We start from the raw sequence: 24091 nt of genomic DNA, 5'->3' as shown, positions 1-24091 counted from the left end.
TTTAGCTCTATAGACCCCTGGATTAGAAAATGTAAACCAATCAAAACAAGAATAGCAACAACAACGGCATAAATAATTAAAAATTGACCAGTTGTACATCAAAATGGACGAACATAACAACCACTGGCAAACAGGTACATTAATATTTTTTCGGGAGGATAATAAATATAGGAAATGGGTTTTTATTAATAAATATAAATAAAGGCAACAGTAGTATACCGCTGTTCGAAACTCATAAATCGATAGAAAAAAACCAAATCCGGGTTACAAACAAAAACTGAGGGAACGGCATTAAATATAAGCTAAGAGGAGAACAACGACACAACATTAAAATGTAACACACACAGAAACGAACTAAGCATTAGACAAAATCCGATGAGAATAACAAATATAACATCAAAACTAAATACAGGAATTTGAGATAGAAAAGTACCGTGACACGTCTTATAACAATAGGAATTCACACTCAAATATAAGAGGAAACAAACGACACAACAGAAACACCACGTTAAAATGTAACACACACAGAAACGAACTGTAATATATCAATGGCCTTGGTACAGGACATTTCTTAAAGAACAAAATGGTGGGTTGAACCTGGTTTTGTGGCATGCTAAACCTCCCGCTTTAATGGCAATGTTAAAAAAACATTATCTTATAAAATATTTTGCTACGCTTTGGATAAAGAGAATAATATCAATACAGTCAATGAAATTTTTAATTTTTTACACCACCCTTAAAAAGATAAAGACAGAAAAGGGTTTTAAATTTATGAATAGATAATTGGGGATTACCTACAAAACGAAATTTATTTGTCAATGGATCTGACATTAGACAGAAGAAAGACGCTTTGTACTTGAAGATCGTAAGTCCTACATAGTTATTGTAACTTAAAAAAATAATGTTACTTGAATAAATGGAAAGAGTTGCATAAGCTAAAATTAGTGTCGTAGTTGTGGTATTTTATACGGAAATTAAATAAAATATCCTACTAAAGTACCTCTTATCGGGTGTCAACCAATCATATTACGAGTTCTAATGAAACAGACGTATAATTTAATAACTAAAATATAAGTACTCAGATAGAATAAAGACTAAGCAGATTTATTTTATTAATTGACTGAGGAAGTATTTCATCTATCAAAACATATCAGTTTTTATTGACAGTCATCTTTTCCCCTTTAATAAAACGCATCGTACAACAAAGACAGAAAAGGTTGGTAAAATATGATCATTTCACTGTTGAAAAGAAAGTGCATAATATTTTAATGCACATAATATTTTTAGCCTCGTAAAACATAGTTTTCTAAATTTAATAGTCAGAAACGCGCGTCTGGCGTACTGAATTATAATCCTGGTACCTTTGATAATTATAATCATACCTACATGTACTATACGACTATTTAATTCATAATTCGTTACAAAAATGTGTTAACTTTAAAATTAATTTTGTCGTCAAAAAAAAATAGGAGCAGTTTTTCAGGAATCAGGATTACATGTCACCAACGAATTTCCACAAAAAAGATTTGAACATCTGATATCAAGTTTTTACATCTTTTTCCTTAAAAAGACTAACACAATCATGAAATATATTCCAGACAAAACGTAGGTACATAAAAAAAAGGCGGATGGTTTAAAAGTATCATTTATCGCAATTACAATTCAACAGCCTTCGAACTACTCAAAATGATTTGAAAATTGTGAAAATAAATATGTTTATGTTAATTTAACTATATACATAATATACCAATTAAGTGTAAATTTTAGTTTTCAGCATTTTGTTCAAATTTGCATTACTAGCATCAAAACCTATTTAGGAGCTGACTTATATTTCAGATTAAAAAATATGCATTTTTGTATGAAAGAAATGTATTATCAGGAGTATGAATTAGTATAAAAACGACTAACAACTTTATAAAGCATTTCCATTGTACAAACTTTTCTGTGTAACTAAATATGAATAACCACAAGGTTTTTCTTTCATCGTATCGTAATTGAGATATTACAAAAATTGCAATAGGGTATTTTGGACTATTATGAATTATTTAACCATTGCCACAACGTCAGGTTTTTCATTTTCCGTGGATTTTTTTTCTACAGTCAAGACTGCCTCAATCTGTCGCTACAATAGATTCACCATATCATATTCAATTTATTCTTATGTGTGCAAAATTTCATAAATTTGAACTGGCTAATGAACTGATTTCTGTTCATTTATAGAATTTATAAAAAAAATACCTCTAACTTCTTTACTAATCTTTATATGCCTTCTTTTGGAAGGAAACCCTCCATGCATTCTGTAATAATATAAACGAAACCCTTTTTTTCTGTAACATATGACTGACATCGACACACAGACGACACTTCTCGGCTATCAATGGGTTACAATTACGATGTAAGATATAATTTTATATCAATGAACATATGTTACACTGGTATAGAGGACACACATGGCTTGGTATGATGTATATATATTCATAATATACAATTGTGTGGTATACGCTGGTAGCTGAGAGGTTTAGATAAATGAGTTGTAGAGTTAAATTAAAAGTAGAGATGTCTCGGTATAGATTTCTCTTTGTTGTCGGGGAATCCGTTTTCTTAAATTTTTCTCTTTTTTTATATGTTGTTGTGGATACTTTTGTAATTATAACAGGTATATCCCTTAATTCATGGATTAAAATTGACTGTTTCACATATTTTAAAAGAAAATGATTACATTCAATTTGTCCATTTTTGTGTTATAAATAAATTTTGATTTCATCTGTTTAAGTCCATATCTTCACAAATGCATATTTGCAATTTCCCCCCCAGTAATCGAGATGTATCCAGAGTTGGGTTTCTTGCTAGAAATTTCGGTAACATATATATTGCATATACTTAAAATGTATTTCGAATATGTCTTCTTTGGTTAACTACGGTTAGTATTCAGATGCATAATTATTGAGTGGAAAATACAGTATAACATTCTGAAAGTGCATACGAATTTGTTTCAATATTTTTTTGCAGTGGTATCAACTACATGAATACTTTTAATTTGTGGTTATTTCTAGATAATCTTTTTAGTTTATTTGATAGTAATTTGAACTCACCGATCGATTTAGGTCGTTATTAGGACACAGTTTGCCCTCAAGGTTCATGGTATCATTTAACCAACCAACGCTTGTTTTTCGTATCTACATTTTAAAAGTTAAACAATATTTATATGTATAATGCAAACACAATTTAATAATAAAGATAGAACAAAGCTGAATTGATTAATAAAGACAGAAGAAAACTCGATTAGTTTAAATCAGTTTTGTGTTGGCCTTAAAACACTTCACTTTCTACTTGACTGAACACTTCACTGTCATTTAACTGACCTTTTATCATGATTGTATCCCGGTCTCACTTAAGGATACACTCAAATATAACCCATTCAGAATGATGTTTTAGACCGACGTGACAATAACATTCAAGGATATTCAAAAACCACATGTCCACTTAACATTAACATCAAAAAGCCCGTATGGTTTTTCCTTTGTTTTGAATTATAATTTTTGCTCTGCACTTTCACTAATTTGTACATCTCAAATTAATATACTATCATTTCATGCATTATATAGTCCAGTTACATCTCTGAATGTTTATGTGTGGTTTTTTTTTTATAATAGTGTATGAGTACCTGTTTCTCAGTAATAGTTAAATAAGGACACTATTGAATATTTTGGTCTATGCTTGAGACATACCAGTGTGAACTTCATGGAAACATGCTCTACAAATATATTTACATGGACCCTTCCCTTCCGACAATAAAAGTCATGATAAGAAAGCTAACTACCATTTCTGTCGTATGTGATGTATGAATATTAGGGATTCAAACGAGCATTCGAGTATTCGAGTATAGGTCAGTAGTACAGATAATCGAATATCAAAATCATTCTCGACAAATCTGTTTCATGTTAGAATATTGCTGTACTCTCATATAAAATTGATCTCCTTGGAAACCTCTTTCGGAAAACTAGTGTGTATTAATGTTCATTAATTAAAGTTTATGTAAGTGTTTATTTCCTAGCAGCTGCCATTTGTATCTTTATCTCGTATTCTTGACTTATTTATGGTGTCTGGAAATTGTTTAACGCAGTGTTTTGAAATTCTACTTTGTCATGTTATCTGATAAATCAGACGCGTCAAACTGGAGGTCACTCCTTCCCAACATCGTCTATAGCAAGAAATTTTGTTAAGGTAGCATTTGAAACTTTGTATAGGATAGATATACATGTTTATTTTTGTAACAAGTTTATTTGTATTTATTGACCCGCCAACCGCCCCTTTACACCTCCGAGGTTGTGGTTTGTGCTTTTTTAACGTGATATGAGGGCAATGTAATAACGGATTTTACCCATTCTTTACTTGTCACAAAATTATTACCTGAGTTCTCAGGCAGCCCTGAATAAAACGGGTAATCATTTGTTTGTCCATTTGACAGTTCTTTTGGATACATGTTTTAGTGTGCAAATGGTTTTTTCACTCGAGGTTATCCGTCTCAGGTTGTAAAGTGAGCCCATACCCTCTAAGCATGGGCTGGGCCAGCGCTCAACATGCATGTATAAAATTTAAGAGTAGGTATTAATAAACTTGAGTTACATATGTTTGACATGGGATGGGCCAGCGCTCAACATGTCACGCGTAGAGAGGTATAATATTTCGAAGTAACAAGTGTTCTTCGAATTATGCTTCAAGCTCTTGTCACTACTCTCTTTATAAGGCTCTCTTTGCTATTAAGTTCACATTGTTTGAGGCTTCATTCAAAACTCTACTAGTTATGTTTCTGATAGATGTATAATCAAGCGGCTCGTAACTTTCTCCTTATGGTCTAAGTTATTTGAAGTCACATTTATACATCTACACTCTATCGTCTATTGCAGTTGCAGCGATAGATGCTCGAATAATGTGAATTTAATTTCTTGATTGATATATGTATTTTATTTATTTTTCAAATACATATCAATCATAAGCATGTTGCCCGTAACGCCAATTTTTATAATATTCTATATTTGTATTTATTGTGTTTTTATTTTGTTATGTATAATTTGTGTACAAGTTATCATTTTGTACAAATTATAATTTGTACAAAAATATTGTACGAATTATAATTTGTATTTTGACTTTGTACAAATTATAATTTGTACAAAACGTGCCTGTACAAATTACAATTTGTACAAAATTTGACCAAAATTCACTTATAACTTGTACAACAATTTTTAAATATGAATTTTGGTGAAAAATGCATTGATTCACACGATAGAATTGTAATTAAATCTTTGAAATGTTTGAGAGAAAAAAAGTAAACAAATAGGATTTTTATACAAATTTACATAACCTACTTTTTCTTAAAAAAGAGATCATCCAATAGTACTGCTTGATTAGTTCTTTGAGTTATTTTGAGGATTTTTGTTTTATTTAGAAACTTTGCAAAAACGATTATAGTTGTAAAATTTGATATTTTGTATCGTAAAAGATCGTGTACAGCATTTTGATGATCGTGAAAAGAATCTCAAAAGATATGTTGCCACTTATTCGTTATTTTAAAAAGTCCATGACAACAATCAAATCTTTCTTTAAACAAGTAATAGTTTATATTTGTAATTGCTACATCAAAAGAATGGATTTACATGACTTATTCAGCTTCATATTTGTTTTTGAAAAGATTGATGGTTCAATTCCATTTGGTCTGATGATTTTTATAATACTACACCAACTATAAAATAAAAGTCCGTCTGTCTGTTCTGCATACATTTTATTTTGTTTTTTCAAGTTTAGATTGTCTCAACTGATTTCCGTTAAGTTTAATATTTATAAAACAAAGATCCTTGTTGAAACAAAACATTGATAAAAAAACGGCAGAAAAACCACTGACATATTCCTGACTTTAGCATAGTCATATTCCTTAACCAAATGGGGTGTTTAGTCTCGCTTTCTTTCTGGGATACTTATTTGTCTAAATGTCTAACTGAAGCAGTGAAATACACATGTTTATTCACAGCAACGGTTCCTGAGCTTCAACGTTCGCTATGTGAAGCAGTTAAAATGCCAGTAAAACAGGTCGTCATCGATTTGAGAGTCAAAAGATGGTTTGTAATACCTGATTCCATAAATCACTAGATCAACTGCTCAAACGAATGACAAAGAACTAACTTTTGATTTTGGAACTTAGGTGTACTGTGTGGTCGTTTAATAGCAATTCAATAATGTGTATCAATGCTTTTTTCACCAAAATCCATATGATAAATAATTGTACAAGTTATAAGTGAATTTTTGTCCATTTTTGTACAAATTGTAATTTGTACAAGCACTTTTTGTACAAATTACAATTTGTACAAAGTCAAAATACAAATTATAATTTGTACAATATTTTTGTACAAATTATATTTGTACAAAATGATAACTTGTACACAACATATATATATTAAATAGTTTTCATTGGATAATTATAATTTATTATTATTATTATTATTATTATTATTATTATTATTATTATTATTATTATTATTATTATTATTATTATTATTATTATTATTATTATTATTATTATTATTATTATTATTATTATTATTATTATTATTATTATTAATTATTATTATTATTATTTTCTTAATTGAATTTACTTCATCAGTCGTTCTGGGTCTGTTTACATAACAGGTTTGATTAATACCACGGAGATGCTTCCAACATACATTTAATCTTAAATCAGCTGGGGGAAGGTCATTGTTCGTTCATATCTTCGATTGAAAGAAACACGGCACATAAAATAGGCGTTTTTGATTAACTAACCTAGAAAATACGTCTGCTATACCCAGACTAACACTTTAAACTAAACGTGTCTTAGCCATTCCGATAATCAGGATCATCAGAGCAAGTTTGCAAGTGTGTAGCGAACAATGTTGTAAAATCGACTGTCCCCCAATGATAATTGACAAGAAAATGTTTCCAAATAAAATAAATCGTTGAATCCTTGACCCTCAGTGCATTTCCGTTTTTTTTATATCCCTTTGAGGTTTAGTACTTTTGTTATTTTGCTATTACATGTATTATCAAACGTATACTCCTTACGACTTTGTAAACGTTAAATGTGTTCTCTTTAATGTTTTCACTATTTTCCCATTTTCTTTCGATTGTGAAATAAGGTTGAAATATCTGTTTTTGGCAAATAAGTAGTCGAAATTATGATGACGTAAAAATTGTTCTCGTTTTTTTCTGAATTTCCCTTTGTGACCTTTCTGCAAATCTGAGAAAAGGTCGGATTGTTTTTTTTAGAGAAACAGATTCCACCACTATAATTCGAGATTAAATTAGTTATCAAAGGTACCATGATTATAATATAATACGCCAGACGCGCGTTTTCGTCTACATAAGACTCATCAGTGACGCTAAGATCAAAATAGTTATAAAGACAAACAAGTACATAGTTGAAAAGCATTGAGGAACCCAAATTCCAAAAAGAAAAACGGCTAAGGTTATTTATGCCTGGAATAAGAAAACCGTTAGTTTTTCGAACAAATTTAAAGTTTTGTAAACAGGAAATTTATAAAAAAAAATCCTCTCTCAACAGTTAAAGATAAATCATTTAAAATGCTAGGCAAGCCTCGCGCTTTAAATATATAAAAAATATTACTGTCACGAGTAAAAAAATATCGTAGCACACTTAGTTGCAGTGATAAAATCTATTGTTTTCCCGATTACAAAATACTGTTGTTTTTTATGGTTTATCCTTGTTATAATTTTTAATGGTGGCAATTACTTATGTAGATTGCTTTCCGTCAGTTTAACAAGAAACCAAAGATTGTAAGACACGTCTTTTGTGAATCCGTGTTGAAGATATATTCCCGAGCGAGTACTTGAGTATCACTGTATACATTCAACTAGTATTCGATTAATACATGTTCACCTAAGTTGACCTCCGTAATAAATATACAGCAAACATTTTCAGATGACAATGAGGTTTAGTTTGTTAATTTCCACTTATATATATAAAAGTTTGTATTTTATTTCCCCTTTGTAAATATCGATCTTGTATATCATTTCTTTAAAATATTATTCATTTTTATACGATGTTTTCTCCTTGATACTTGTATATTTGGTATGTTAAATCCTTTTATAACTTTTTTATTTTTGTTCGTTTATTTCCTCTTAATAATTTTTGTTTGTTTGCTCTTTCTCCCTCATTTCTATGTTTAACCCCCTTTTATTTTTCTCTTCTTTACAATTTATTTATGCAGACTATTTTCCACTTAATAATTTAGGTTTTTTTCAAGTTTATATCCAGCATTGATATTAAAATGCCTCCGAAAATACATTTTGTTTATCATTTTCCCTTAAACTTCTCCCCTTGATACTTGTTATTTCTCCTTTTTTACTATTAGTTTTTGTAAATAATTTCCCCTTAACAGTATTCATTTTTGTTTATTTTCCCCTTTATTACTATGCTTTTTTGTATGTTATTTTCCATTAATACTATTTTATTTTGGTATGTGAGTTCTTTTTTTTACTATTTATTGTTGTTCCAGGTTAACCACGAATGTAATGTTTATCGAAAATCATATTTTCAATAGGCTGTGTAAACAGAGATTGACAAAACAACGAAATCAAATATCCACGAATATGTACGTTTTCTGCAATCCACAAAAATTGATACCCACGAAAATAAATGAATCCACAGTATAACTTACAATCGTTTTTGAATGCTATTTTCTCCTTGCTTCAATGTTATTTTCCTGCTCATATTTATATATCTATGTTTGTATTTATGTATGTTTTTTTTTTCGTGATAAGATTCTTGTTTTGAGTCATTTATGTCGTTATAGACTATGCTTTAGATGATTGTACAATGTGATCGTTTAACTAATTACTTTTAACAAATTGAAATATAATTATAACATATTTGTCAGCTTCTAGTAAAGGCATAAGTGAATAAAGCTATCACTTTCGGATATCTTGTGTCATGACTGTTGACATGAGATTATCACAATAAACATACAGCGGAAAAAATATCAATTACACTAATCATGTTATACAATATAAAACAAAGGAAATGCATAATAATTAATTCATTGAATTTATAGACTAAAGCAAAAGAAACACGTTATCATTACTTTACCAATTTTGACTAAAAGCTTTAATCCAACAATATTAATTCCTTACACCATCCTTACAAAAATCGTTAACCTTCCTTTTGTGTATCCAATTGTATAACTAATTCAAACCATCAGCATATCAAAGAACAACCAATCAGAAGATGCTATAACACAAGTGAGAGGTTAAGCTAGCTATAGAACCAGGTTTAATCTACCAAAATGTAATGTGTAACAACAGAGCATACCAGTAACGAATAAAATCGCAATCCAAATTAGTAGAAGTTGTAAAAAAAAAAATTACAAAAAGAGAATCGTTCTTGCATTCAACAATCCATAAAACAACAACGGAGCGCAGTCTTCTTGAACTTTTTCGATAATGGCGTACCAAATAATTTTTTTTGTGATTCTACATAATCCCTGAAAAATCAGAATGCACTTTAAACCGACGGGTTTCAATCTGATTCTTTGAATGTCTATTTTTCAAATTTCAGAATGTCCTCTGAATCTGTACCATACGTAGCGAGACTTTCACCAGCTCTACCATTCGGATGTCAGCACCGAGCATTTCCACTGAAAACATTTAAGGTATTTGGTGGTTTACAGATAGGTCTAGGTGTTCTTCTTGGGATTCTAAGTTTAATTGGAGTGATTTTGGATATAACTGCATGGAACAAATACGACGACTGTTTCGCCAATATTTATTCCGGAACAACAGACCATTACAACAGTGGGAGTTATTATGATGGTAGCCATTGGATATGTCATCGATACAATGCTGTCCACGCACTTTTTACATTTGATATAATTTGTCTTGTATGTTCAGGATGGGTAAGTAAATAGTTTAAGCTGACATATTTCAAGAAAAACTGTGTTGGAATAATACAACTGTAGAAAGATTCAAATAAATTTATATACCTACATGGAGTTATTTTCTTTCAGAACGACAGGTCATTCTTTTTCAGAATCAATTCGGACGATACCATGTTTCAATGAAATATGCTCCAAGGCATAAAATAATGACCTGTGTGAGATCATTATTTTCCTTGATAAAAATGCAATCTATAATTTACTTAAAAATTTTATTCGTCTGATAGTTTTTTGTTGCCGATTTAGAAATTTATTTTTCAAAGTTCAATCGATGATAGGTGTAACAGAAACTGTCATTGCCCGCATTTTGATTTTAGAAACAAATAACGTGAATTTTTGTTAATTTATCGCTACAATAAAGAAACATTATCATATATGTGAGATGAATCTAATTTAGACTTTTATAAAATAAAGCCAGATTATACATATTCGTGTGTAAATTTTGAAAATCTTATTGAGTCACATTAAATTAGGGTTGTCCCCTCCGTAAAACATTCAGTATGCCTTCGGAATATACAAATATTATATTAAATTGTCAAGAATTTCAATAACGGTCGGGAAACAGACTACATTAAATAGGTTGATTGATTTTTGGTTGCTTGCTTAAAGTCCAGTGGCAAATATTTCATGAATGTTCAGGACGATACACATTGAATAGGAAATCATACTGTGACCAACATGTATCTATATTCGTCTTCGTGTCAGTACTTTACTTTTTAAAATTCATGTATACTTTTTACTCTATCAAATGATCAACTAATAAGTTAATCTTATATTCTATTGAATAACATTAATGTAACTCACCAAAGGTTGGGTGCTGAGGGTATACAATTATATTCTGATTATCTGTTAATAAAATGTATTGCTATTCAAAAGACAATCTTTCTGAATTTCTCATTCGATTCAATTAAAATTGTTAAAAAATAATCACTTTTCCGCGATAAAAATGACATTACAAATAGAAAAAAAAATACCCCTCCCCCTTTCCATAAACTAAGTGGTACAATAAATTTCTTACAATGTGTCTGGTATTTGTCATACACCGTTATCGGATGGTAACAATACATTTGTATCTTACTTCATGCAGTTACAGTAATATTTTTATTGTGTATGGATAATGATTTTTAAAAGGTTTCTATTTAGATTAATTAGTGAGTTTTATTTCACATTCTAAATGAGCCGTATTAAAACCTGAACGCATTAGAAAGGAATATCCCACTTTTGTGTTGTCAGTAGAATAGGATACTAAATTTTGCAAATCTTTATAAAAAATTATATTTTTTTGACGGTATATAAGTCAGATAATGCATTTTTAAAGGTTTTTCTTGTCGTAGAACGCACCTCGGGGTGTCAGGATTGCTCAAAGAAAGACATCCCTACGGTCGGTCTTTCATTTGATCAATCCTGACACCCTCGGTGTGTTCTACGACAAGAAAAACATTAAAATATGCATTATCTATAACATAATTGTAAGTATTTTTAAGGGCACCAATTGTGTCCATTTAATTGTACATATATGCTGTAATGATTGTTTTTATAGATTTAGATATTTCAGTGTTGCACCATTTTCTTTTCTTTACCTTGCATACAACATTGTACAACATAATATTAAAATCATCAATTGTGAACCTTTAGTTAAAATGTAAAAGAACAGGTAAACATATATATTATTTTATTATTATAGTATGTTGTTACTGGGTTGCTGCCTATGTGTATGACAAAGAAGAGAGAGGCGAAATGGATGTGTCTGGTAAGCGATGATTCGTTCATTTCTAAAACGAATAAAAACCAAAAACAAACGACCATATTTTACATATTTATAGCTGAAAAACAAAAATCGAATAGACGCAGCAATTCACTCTGCTTTGTTCTAATTCTATGTCCATGTTTGTAATCCTGGTATAGTTTTTATCTGCTCGGGTATATAGTTAGCTTTTTAAGTTACAACAAGGAAACGAACAAAAAGAAATCAATTTTAATCAAATAACATTTTAACTTTATGTACACTGTACAAAGCGTAATTAATCTATTTCAATATTGTTTTTTTACTATTCAGAAAACGGGATTTATGGTGTGTAGCCTAATCGGAGCGACAAATGTGGTTCCAACTATGTTCGGTCTCGGTGTGCTAGGTTCAATTACAGTAAGTAATGTTTTTGATCAATAATAACAAATGTTGAATTGATAAGCCTTTGGCACATTGTTGACATGATTAGTTTTTCAGCGCATAATGTTTTTATGATTCGTGCTGATTTCGGATGTTTGTTAAATGGCGTGTCTCTTTTGTATATTTGGAAAACAGGGTTTTACTCAAAGTTGGAGGAAATATATTCAACGCTAAAATATCATTGAAAGGAGAAGGTATGATAAGGGGAGTTTTTGACTCCCTCTCCAAAGAAGCCTTAAATCAAACCATTGTTAGCTTGTGGATGTAGATTATAGATGACAAATATATGAAACTATGTATTTGAAGAAATACAGTGTTAACTTAATTTGATATACAATATTATTCAATTGCTTATTTATTCATGATACGCATGTTCCGTTTTCAATGTTGTATACTATTTATATGACTGTCTAATCATGTTATACTTCTACGAAAGACAACCCTTATTATAAATACGTCGTCTTTAATATGGTCAAACCATGTAAGATCTACAAATTAGCAGTAGCAAATATTTATCTTTCGTCAGCTGGTTTAAACCGCGCTTCTTTGAAAACGAAACTGCTTATTGTATAGTGTCAAGCGATCGTGATTACTTTACAAACTAACCCAACGAAAAAAAACCAGTTGTTGGCCTGACACGAGTAATTTTCTTCTCCTATATTTGATGATAGTATGATACTTAACCCCTAACGGGAGGGATTGCACCTGATATTCATATGATGAAGACATAATCTTTCAATCAGTTTAATTGAGGTCTGGAGCTGGCATGTCAGTTAACTGCTAGTAGTCTGTTGTTATTTATGTATTATTGTCATTTTATTTATTTTCTTTTGTTACATCTTCTGACATCGGACTCGGACTTCTCTTGAACTGAATTTTAATGTGCGTATTGTTATGCGTTTACTTTTCTACATTGGCTAGAGGTATAGGGGGAGGAATGATATCTCATAAACATGCACCCCCGCCGCAATTTTGCGCCTGTCCCAAGTCAGGAGCCTCTGGCCTTTGTTAGTCTTGTATGATTTTTAATTTTAGTTTCTTGTGTATAATTCGGAGTTTAGTATGACGTCCATTATCACTGTACTAGTATACATTTTTTAAGGGGCCAGCTGAAGAACGCCTCCGGGTTCGGGAGTTTCTCGCTACATTGAAGACCCATTGGTGGCCTTCGGCTGTTGTCTGCTCTATGGTCGGATTGTTGTCGCTTTGACACATTCCCCATTTCCTTTCTCAATTTTATTATAAGTTGTAAAAGCAGAAATTCTCGTGGAGGATTTAATTTCGTTTATTTGGTGGAAAGAATATATCCACGAAATTTTATCCTAACGAAAACTAATGTTTCTACACCAAAAGTACATCATTAGTTAGTCAAATACTGACTTTATCTAGTCTAGAATTAAAAATTTTACTCAATTTTACTCGACGAATTTATAATTTATATGTTAAAAGTAAATTATTATTTTATCATTTTCATTTTGTTTATTTGCTACATGCTAAAATCGATACTTTAATGTCTATTTCAGAGAGAAAGATATGATTATAAAACAACAGTGAATCTGCCAGTTTTGATGGCCGTTTTGTCCTTTGCAGAAGCGATAATCGCAATCGTTTCCGCTTCATTCTGTTGTTGCTACTCCACATACGGAATATCAAATCAGCAAGTAAGCAAATATTGCTCTAAAAAAAAGAAACACCCCCCTGCCCCAATTCAACCTAAGTATTTCACACAAGAGCGGGTTAGGAGGGTCAAAAGGTCTGATGGTAAGACGTTGCAAACATTAATGACATGGTCGACTCAATTTTATACAAGTTTTTCTGTGCATACATAACAACTGTAATTGTATGTTGTCTGCTTAAAATATCAATACATTGGAGGTGATAGAGCAGTGCAAGAACAACCACTCGATACTATTGAACATGAACCCTACATTAAACCAACATAACAGGACGATTTTATTGATACCTTGATAAGGAATATGGTATTTTTCTAAGTCATCTTAATATGTCAGTTGTAATTCCCCTAGGTCGGAGCAGTGTCACTTATATTCTTTCTTACTCTGGACATAATCTCTGAATACACAGAAAAACTGAAACTCGAAATAACTTTCTTGGCAATCACACAGTTTTCGTTGCGTTAATCGAATACCGAATTTAACAGACATTATTTCAATATACATTATTTCAGTATGCATTGGAATATACATCAAGTTTTAGTATGATTACATAATCCTTATCTTTCCTTGTGGAGGATATGTTATTATTTCCTTATATATAATATTGTAGTGCCTTGTATGAAATTGATTGTTATTATTTAAAACAAAGCATAACATGTCTATTTAAATACTTGTGTTTTCATTTTTCAATAGGGAGTTGTTATAAGCACACAACCTGGATTGCTTATCAATTCACCACCGACTCAGATTCCTATCGAAAACAGATATTACTGTATTACTGGTAAACTATTAAACCATTTTATCGTTATCATAAATTACTCAAAACATTTACTAAATTTTTCCATAGATATAAAGATTTGGTTTTGAAGTTTGGTTGTACCTTTAGAAAACATATTTCAAACGGGATATCACATCCTCACTATTACGGAAATGTTGTTAACCGTGCCCGAAAATTTAGAAAAGATCCTGGTAAACTTGTCGCTCCTTTAAATAAACTTATTCTAAAAGGTTTCAATTGAACACTGTAATAACATCATAGAATATTGTTTTTATTTGTATAAATATTGATTTTGTTATCAGTAAATTAAAAGCAATCTAAATATTACGTGTATGTTATATACATATACACATTCATGGACCTACAGTCTGTCGATACCTGTATCTTGTCATTGCACAAGGTCGTGTTTTTCTCTGACTGTTTATGACGTCTTTGACGTCTTTACACTAAATCTATTGGATGTTGGAACTGTACGGATTGATAATTTAGTCTTAGATGCATGATTTTTTTAATTAGTTGTTAGTGGCTTTGCAATAGCTGTCAGTTAACTGCGAGTATTTTCATATCTGTACCTAGGGTCTTCTTGTTGTTTGGATGAATAAGTAGCCGGTTACGTCCACTTCTATTTTTGTCCATCTGATAAGTTACAGGTTAGGGAATGGTTGGGATCCCGCTAACATGTTTAACCACGCCGTACGGTGACCTATAGTTGTTAATTTCTGTGTCATTTTGGTCTCATATAGAGAGTTGTCTCATTGGCATTCATATCACATTTTTTTTTATATCAGATCAGATCAACAACCGGAGAAACAGTTCACCTTACAGAGAGGAACAGTGCCAATTAATGAATCCAACTGAACTAAAAGAACAACTGGTTCAAGCTGTTTATGGTACTAATCCACCAACCTACAACGATTAGAGGAGATAAAAAAATTCCATACATGCAATTGTGTTTGACTCTCCATTTCCATTTGTACAAAATACATGAATTATGAGCACTTGTGAAATTAGAGATACAACATTATCATTATATATATATATATGTGTATGAAATGAAGAGCTTTCAAATACTTTTTTTTGTATACATAAAAAACAGATCAGATTTATGAAAACATAAGGTTTTGTATGTTCATAATAATAAATCAACTGTTAACAAAACTTTGAATTTTTGAAATACTAAGATTTTTTTACTTAAGGAATAGATCACCTTAGCTGTATTTGTGAAAACTTTAAGAATTGTTGGTCCTCAATGCTCTTCAACTTCGAACTTCATTTGGCCTTTAAACATTTTTTGATTCGAGCGTCACTGATGAGTCTTTTGTAGACGAAACGCGCGTCTGGCGTAAATATAAAATTTTAATCCTGGTATCTATGATGAGTTAATTGCTTTAAATGAGGTTAAAAAAGTGTTTATTTTCAAAATCAATTATTTAAGTTTTATGGAAGACAAAAAGTACCTTCCAGTTATGCCCGCGTCACACTGTCCCAATTTTTATATACGATGGACACCCGAAAGCGAAAATTGTAAGTTCGTACGAAGTTGGTCCCGATCTCGTTAAAATACCAAAAAGTGACCAAAGCAAGAACGATGAATAACGAAGTCTATACGATGGTGCCGAAATTATATACGATAGCAAAAGATGGACATACGAAGGTTAACCGAAGACGGGTATTTAAAAGCTTCATATCTCAGTCGAAGCCTACACGATGGATCACGAAGGCTACACGATGGATTACGATGATGGCGCGATGGCCATACGATGTATAAAAGACGTCGTGTACAGATTACGATGCATTTAAATTATAAGCCGAAGGCATCACGCGTTTTAAATTGCTTGATCAATATTGAATATATATTATATTGTACATTTAAATGGTGGTTTAATCATAAGACGGAAGACCGTGGGCTTCAAGGGTAACACTCTAAAACCAAAATGCGCAAAACTTGGTATGGTGTTACTCGTTAAGAATATATTAAGCGTTATTGCCTTTAAAGTTCAAAGGTCAAGGTCACAGTTGCATTTGTAATACAAGGCAATATCACCCTTGTGGACACTCTAAAACCAATATGCTTCAAAAGATTTTAACCACATTTGGTATATTGTTCCTCCTTGTAATGATCTGACATGTTTTTACGTTCAAGGCCAAAGGTCAAGGTCATGCAGATAGACCAGTTTTTTTCTCCTTGAAATAGCATAATACACAGGAAATTTGTTGGTCATTTTTTACCTGCTGGTTCTAAAGACAATAGTAAAGGTATTTCCAGTTACTGAATGTTTTGGTTGATTTCTAAAAAAATTGTTTTTGTATCAAATATGCATATTCAATTTACCATTTTCTGCATGTGTCATATACAAATATAGTGTCCATATTTGTCCCCAATATGTTACATACGAGGGGATGCCACGCTCGGCATTGCCTTGTTTGAACTGTCAAATGTGTGCACTAGTTTAAATAGTCACCCATAGTTATGCCCATGTTTACTGATCTATCTTAAAAGTAAGGTAATGGGTTCGTTGATCCCTTTTATTAAAAAAGAGCTCTTTCCAGGAGAATATCATAAATATATAGACGAATGGAAGGATGTGGGGAAAGCAACAAATGCGGCAATATATGACATATATAAAACAAAATGGTTATGGAGTAAACATTCGTGTGACAACAACTCAGACGATACATAAACAAATCAGAATAATGAAGAAAAAGTTGGGTTCCCTATATACATGTACAATGTACGTGTACCTGCAGTGTTGGTGTACGAGGCACGTTTATGATTTTCATTATGTTACTTGATATAACAAATTGACAAAAAATAATATTTTACCTGTAAAAGTAAATCCTGAGCCTGTAATCACAGTGTAGATACTATTCTGTACGCTATCCGGAAGTCGCGATTTTCGAAGCGATGATTTCCAACTGGCTAACAGGACGGTTTTGCCTACGGTGACTTTTCTATTCATTTGTTTACACCTATATCCATAAAGTGCTTTGAACATCTGCAAAGTATGTATAGCATCATAAATATGTGTAACTGTAACAAAAACATGCACTAGAACATGTAGAACATAAAATATACGTGTGCATCATACCAACTTGATAGAAAAAAGTGAAATCGATGGAGAATTTTGCTCTCGTAGTACAAAGTAAATAATCTTTTATTGCAAATATTTGCATCAGTTTACAGTTAGATATATACTGTTTCAATATTCTTTTCGTATTTAAATAGAATATTCGTATTTCTCATAAAAAAATATGTTTTTCTTCAGGATCCTAAAATAAATTACTGTACGATCAGTCTACAACTGACTGTATTCTAGAAGCGATTTCATTTTTTTTGACTGTATGACCAGTCGTGATTTTGAAGAAAAAAAACCCCGGCAATTTGAAGGTATATACGTGTCTATGTTATATTATGAACTGTCCAGGGAACTATAACGTGTAATATCTTTCATCAGACAATATAAATATAGTTCTGATTATTTTTGTAGACTGCAAAATAATTGTATATTTGTTCCGTCAGTCTTATTTAAAATCAAATGCCTAAAAAGCAATACATGATTTGCTTGTGGACTTTGTAATAGTGTATCGTTGCAGTTATCTGTTTAGCTATTAACTTTTTAAAGACTATTTACACCGTCCGCCGTTGATCAATTGATGATAACATAAATCAAGCTTGTCTCTTTCAAACTAAAAAATGCACAAAGAAAGCTTTGCGAAGGGGAATAATTCATGTGATATAATTTGGGTAGGTTTGCAGAAATCATTACCTGTATCAATAACGAATGAATTTAAAATGAAAGGATATTATCATTTTTCTTTAAAAAGCGATTTCTGGGTTAATCCATATATATTTCATTGCACTGATTGCATTTGTTAATTGCGTGACAACTTGTGAAAATGATAATACTTTGCTTATGTACTGTCACCCTTTTTAACAGGATTTTCCACAGAAAAATCGGTTGGTAGGTTGAAGGTTGGTGCGACCATTAAAACGTTTAAACCCGCTGTACTAAAATCAAAATAAGAGGTGCACAATTGAATTAAATGATAAAGAATGTAAAAAAGATTCATTAAGTTAAGTGTCTGAAGGAATTTGTGGATATAAAATAGGTACGCCCAATATAAGGCTATGGCAAAGTCCGTATTTTAGATATAGAAACATAAAAGATATTTTCACCAAAAATTCGAAATAGAAGGTGCATAATGCTTTAATTGATTAAAAATGGAGCAATTTCAGAAGACTTTAATAATTGGCTTAGGTGTTGGAAATACCTGATGGGTGCCCATATAATGCAAAGTCCGTATCTTATATAAAGAAACCCCATAAAAGATGTTTACTAAAATTCGAAATAGACGCTGCACAATACAGTCATTATCATTTATGATAAGGAATCCGAGAAAGATTAATTAATAGTCATAATTATCAGTGACGGATCCAAAACAAGGGGATCCGGCGATTTGAAATCTTTTTTTTAACTATCAATGCATTTGTATGGGAACATATATTTGGAATCCCCTTTTCTCCTGGGTTGGACCCTCTCTCCATTTAAAAATGGATGGAAACCCAATTGTATATTAAGTAGTTTATGAGGAGATGCGCTTACATAACCGGCGAAACATAGTGTACCGGTCCAACGAACGAACGGAAAGACGGACTTCATTATCACTATAAACCCCCGCTTTACAAAGTGGTGTACAATTGGGTGTCAAAGAGACAGCTCTACATCCAAAACAAAGTGAAGGAGCTGTGATCAATTATAGGCTACAGTACGGCCTCGAATGTGTGCAATTTGCCAAATACATGCATTTTTATAAAACAATTAAATCTGTGTGTTTGTACAATTTTAAGTATAACGGAGGACAGTTCTGAAACTTATACACACAACAAACCTTCCTCATATTTTAACAACATTTAAACATCCTTATACTTAATGTAGTAAGTCGAGTACACCCTATTAAGCTAAACATGTTTCATAAGTTTTCAGGATGTGAATTAATTGAAATATATTTGTGTTATTTAGAAAAATGCCACCTTCTAATGTATCGTAAATAACTTTGAAATCACCACTAGAATACAGTGAAATAAAGACTGATCATACCGTTTCAAAATATACGAGCGAGACTGATCGTACAGTGAGAAATTCAAACAAGTGTAATTTTCTTATTTCTGGCTTCAAAGATCTGGTTGAAATTTTTACCACCCCTTGAAATATACTTTATTTAGTTAATTAAGTCTGGTGTTTACGTTAATTTGTACACTAAGAGGGTAAAAAGATTGTTTTTAGGTTCACAGACTGATTTTCCTTAGTGATTCACTTGAAAAAATATCGATTAAGGCAAAGATACGAATAATGAATGTGCTAAATTTAATTCTTATGCCCGCGTCACACTGTCCCGATTTTTATATACGATGGACAACCGAATGCTAAAATTGTAAGTTCGTACGAAGTTGGTCCCGATCTCGTTAAAATACCAAAAAGTGACCGAAGCAAGTACGATGAATAACGAAGTCTATACGATGGTGCCGAAATTGTATACGATAGCAAACGATGGACATACGAAGGTTAACCGAAGACGGGTATTTAAACATCATATCTCAGCCGTAGCCTACACGATGGATCACGAAGGCTACACGATGGATTACGAAGGCTACACGATGGATTACTATGATAGCGCGATGGCCATACGATGTCTAAAAAATACGAACAGAATTTCGACAACATATCGTTTCTGCACAAGTCTGCCATGCATGGGGGGTAATCGATCTTTTTGTCTTATTCTTATAAAACTTAGTTTATTATCCCCTCGCCTACTACATGTAAGTTGCGTGTAGATAAAATTGTTATGGACACTCTAGAACCAAAATGCTCAAAACTTGGTATGGTGTTACTCGTTAAGAATATCTTAAGCGCTATTGACTTTAAAGTTCAAAGGTCAAGGTCACAGTGGCAGTTGTAATACAAGGCAATATCACCCTTGTGAACACTCTAAAACCAATATGCTTCAAAAGATTTCAACTACATTTGGTATATTGTTCCTCCTTGTAATGATCTGACATTTTTTACGTTCAAGGCCAAAGGTCAAGGTCATGCAGATGGACTTGTTTTTTCTCCTTGAAATAGCATAAGACACAGGAAATTGGTTGATCATCTTTTTACCTGCTGGTTCTAAAGACAATATTAAAGGTATTTCCAGTTACTAAATGTTTTGGTTGATTTCTAAAAAAATAGTTTATGTATCAAATATGCATATTCAATTTACCATTTTCTGCATGTGTCATATACAAATATAGTGTCCATATTTGTCCCCAATATGTTACATACGAGGGGATGCCACGCTCGGCATTGCCTTGTTTGAACTGTAAAATGTTTGCACTAGTCTGAATAATCACCCATAATTATGCCCATGTTTACTGATCTATCTTAAAGGTAAGGTAATGGGTTCGTTGACCCCTTTTATTCAAAAAGAGCTCTTTCCAGGAGAATATCACGATAATATAGACAAAAGGAAGGATGTGGGGAAAGCAACAAAGGCGGCAAAATATGACATATAGAAAACAAAATGGTTATGGAGTAAACATTCGTGTGACAACAACTCAGACGATACATAAAAAATCAGAATAATGAATAAAAAGTTGGTTTCCCTATATACGTGTACCTGCAGTGTTGGTGTACGAGGCGCGTTTATTTAAAGGAACCCCAGCATGTAATGATATGAAACAATCCAGATGGAAAGGCCTGAACATATCGCTCTTATCATAACTAACGTTTTTGTCTTTTCGTGTTGTTGTTGTGAATAGAAGAAATTGAATATGTTCCGACATTATTAATATAAATTAAAAACTCTAAATTTTTTGTCACGTTTAATTATGTTACTTGATATAAAAAATTGACAAAAAATAATATTTTACTTGTAAAAGTAAATCCTGAGCCTGTAATAGCTGCTCTTATTGTTCCATTTGAATTAATAGAAACAACGCTGTCGCCTTTCTTGTTCTCATATAATCATATGATATGAGCTCCGTGTTTTGTGAACGTCTTTCTTAACTGTCGTATTGGACTGACCAGTGCATATCGCGCATGGCACTTTAAATTTATTTTAGCGCGAAAATTAACTTACATTTAGCTGGATTTATTGCCGTCGTAGTTCCATCTTGTCGCCTTCGTACTTTTATTCGATGGCAACACGACGGGATTACGAGGTCTTCACGAAGTCGTGTTGCCATCGTAAGACCTTCGGGTACCTTCGTGATTCATTCGTGTAGACATCGTAATGTCAAAACTGCCCGATGGAAACGATTGAAACACGAATGCAATACGATATGAAAAGATGCATTCCCGGTGACATTACGATATTGAGGATGGTGATACGAACTCAATACGAACCCTCAACATCGGGCGCACCTTCGGGGATTTTTTAACATGTTAAAAAATTTAGAACCCTTCCCGAAGTTGTCCCCGAAGGCTAGAAAAAGTGGCCGATGGTTAAAGATGGTTAAAGATGGCACTACGAATAGCCCGATCTGGATACGATCAGCCCCGATTTTGAAAATTTCCATTATCGTGTTGCCATCGGCGTAAAAATCGGGACAGTGTGACGCGGGCATTAACCATTTGAGAATACCGATGTCAGCTGAATTAATCATTAAATAAAGGCAACAGTAGTATACCGCTGTTCAAAACTCATAAATCCATGGACAAAAAACAAAATCGGGATAACAAACTAAAACCGAGGGAAACGCATCAAACATAAGAGGAGAACAACGACATAACACTAAAATGTAACACATATAGACAAAATCCCACGAGAATAACAAATATAACATATATATATAACATCAAAACCAAATACATGAATTTGGGATAGACAAGTACCGTGACACGTCTTATCGCAATGTGAATTTACACTCAAAAATAAGAGAAAACAAACGACACAACGTTATAATGTAATACACACAGAAACGAACTATAATATAACAATGACCATATTCCTGACTTGGTACAGGGCATTTTTAAAGGAAAAAATGGTGGGTTGAACCTGGTTTTGTGGCATGCCAAACCTCGCACTTTTATGGCCATATGAAATATAACATCAAAATGACAACACAGGACTACAATATAAATAAATTGGAGAACACAATTGACAAAGAATCACACGAACAACAGCCAACAAAAGGCAACAAGTTTAAAATTTTAATACGCCAGAAGTGTATTTTGTCCACACAAGACCTATGTGTGACGCACAGATACAAAAGTTTGAAAGCCGAAACGAGTACAAAGTTGAACAGCATCGAGGACCAAAAGATCAAAAAGGTTGTGCCAAAAACGGCAAGGGTTTTCCGTTAAGTTACCAGAAAATCTCTATAATTTAGAGTAATTTATACTTTTGCAAACAGTAAATTTAATAAAATGAATATTCAAAAGATGTACATGATAAAGCTGAAGTATTAACTAATTAAGCAATGTACAGATGAGCAATTTACCGTTTAATTCAGTATATCCATCAAATTTAAAATGCGATACACAAAGTTCTCGCTTCGAAAATCGCGACTTCCGGATAGCGTACAGAATAGTATCTACACTGTAGTAATAGCTGCTCTTCATTTGAATTAATAGAAACAACGCTGTCGCCTTTCTTGTTCTCATAGAATCATATGATATGAGCTCAATGTTTTGTGAACGTCTTTCTTAACTGTCGTATTAGACTGACCAGTGCATATCGCACATAGCACTTTAAATGTATTTTAAGTGCGAAAATTAACTTACATTAGCTGGATTTATTGCCATCGTAGTTCCATCGGGATTACGAGGTCTTCACGAAGTCGTGTTGCCATCGTAAGACCTTCGGGTAGCTTCGTGATTCATTCGTGTAGACATCGTAATGTCAAAACTGCCTGATGGAAACGATGGAAACACGAATGCAATACGATGTTCAAAGATGCATTCCCGGTGACATTACGATGGTGAGGATGGTGATACGAACTCAATACGAACCTTCAACATCGGACGCACCTTCGGGGATTTTTTAACATGTTAAAAAATTTAGAACCCTTCCCGAAGTTGTCCCGAAGGCTATAAAAAGTGGCCAATGGTTCTACGATAGTTAAAGATGGCACTTCGAATAGCCCGATCTGGATACGATCAGTCCCGATCGGCGTAAAAATCGGGACAGTGTGACGCGGGCATTAAGAAATGAATCTTTGAGAACATCTATTTTTATATGAATGTCATATTTTATAATAACTTATTTGTTCATATTCTGGCAGTATATCCAATCAGTTCAATATCACCCTTCCGGAGCACCTGAGATCACACCTAGTTTTTGGTGGGATTCGTGTTGTTTATTCTTTAGTTTTCTATGTTGTGTCATGTGTGCTATTGTTTGTCTGTTTGTACTTTTAATTTTTAGCCATGGTGTTGTCAGTTTATTTTCGATTTATGAGTTTGACTGTCCCTCTGGTATCTTTAGTCCCTCTTTTAAAGATTGTAAATAT

At 32.3% G+C, this 24091-nt stretch overlaps 1 protein-coding gene across 1 annotated transcript; it reads left to right on the top strand.

Moving 5' to 3' along the window:
- Positions 1-1130: 1130 nt before the first annotated feature.
- Positions 1131-15755, top strand: LOC139522480 (uncharacterized). Its single transcript, XM_071315979.1, has 7 exons — positions 1131-1216; positions 9605-9941; positions 11665-11730; positions 12037-12123; positions 13671-13808; positions 14514-14601; positions 15387-15755. Exons 2-7 carry the CDS (start codon positions 9606-9608, stop codon positions 15515-15517), a joined length of 846 nt encoding a protein of 281 aa, XP_071172080.1. The 5' UTR covers positions 1131-1216; position 9605; the 3' UTR covers positions 15518-15755.
- The last annotated feature ends 8336 nt before the right edge of the window (positions 15756-24091 follow it).

The sequence above is a fragment of the Mytilus edulis genome, chromosome 5 (genome assembly GCF_963676685.1).
Source record: "Mytilus edulis chromosome 5, xbMytEdul2.2, whole genome shotgun sequence".
Classification (NCBI taxonomy): domain Eukaryota; kingdom Metazoa; phylum Mollusca; class Bivalvia; order Mytilida; family Mytilidae; genus Mytilus; species Mytilus edulis.
The sequence above is the reverse complement of the archived record's forward strand: the minus strand, read 5'-3'. Positions and strand labels throughout refer to the sequence as shown.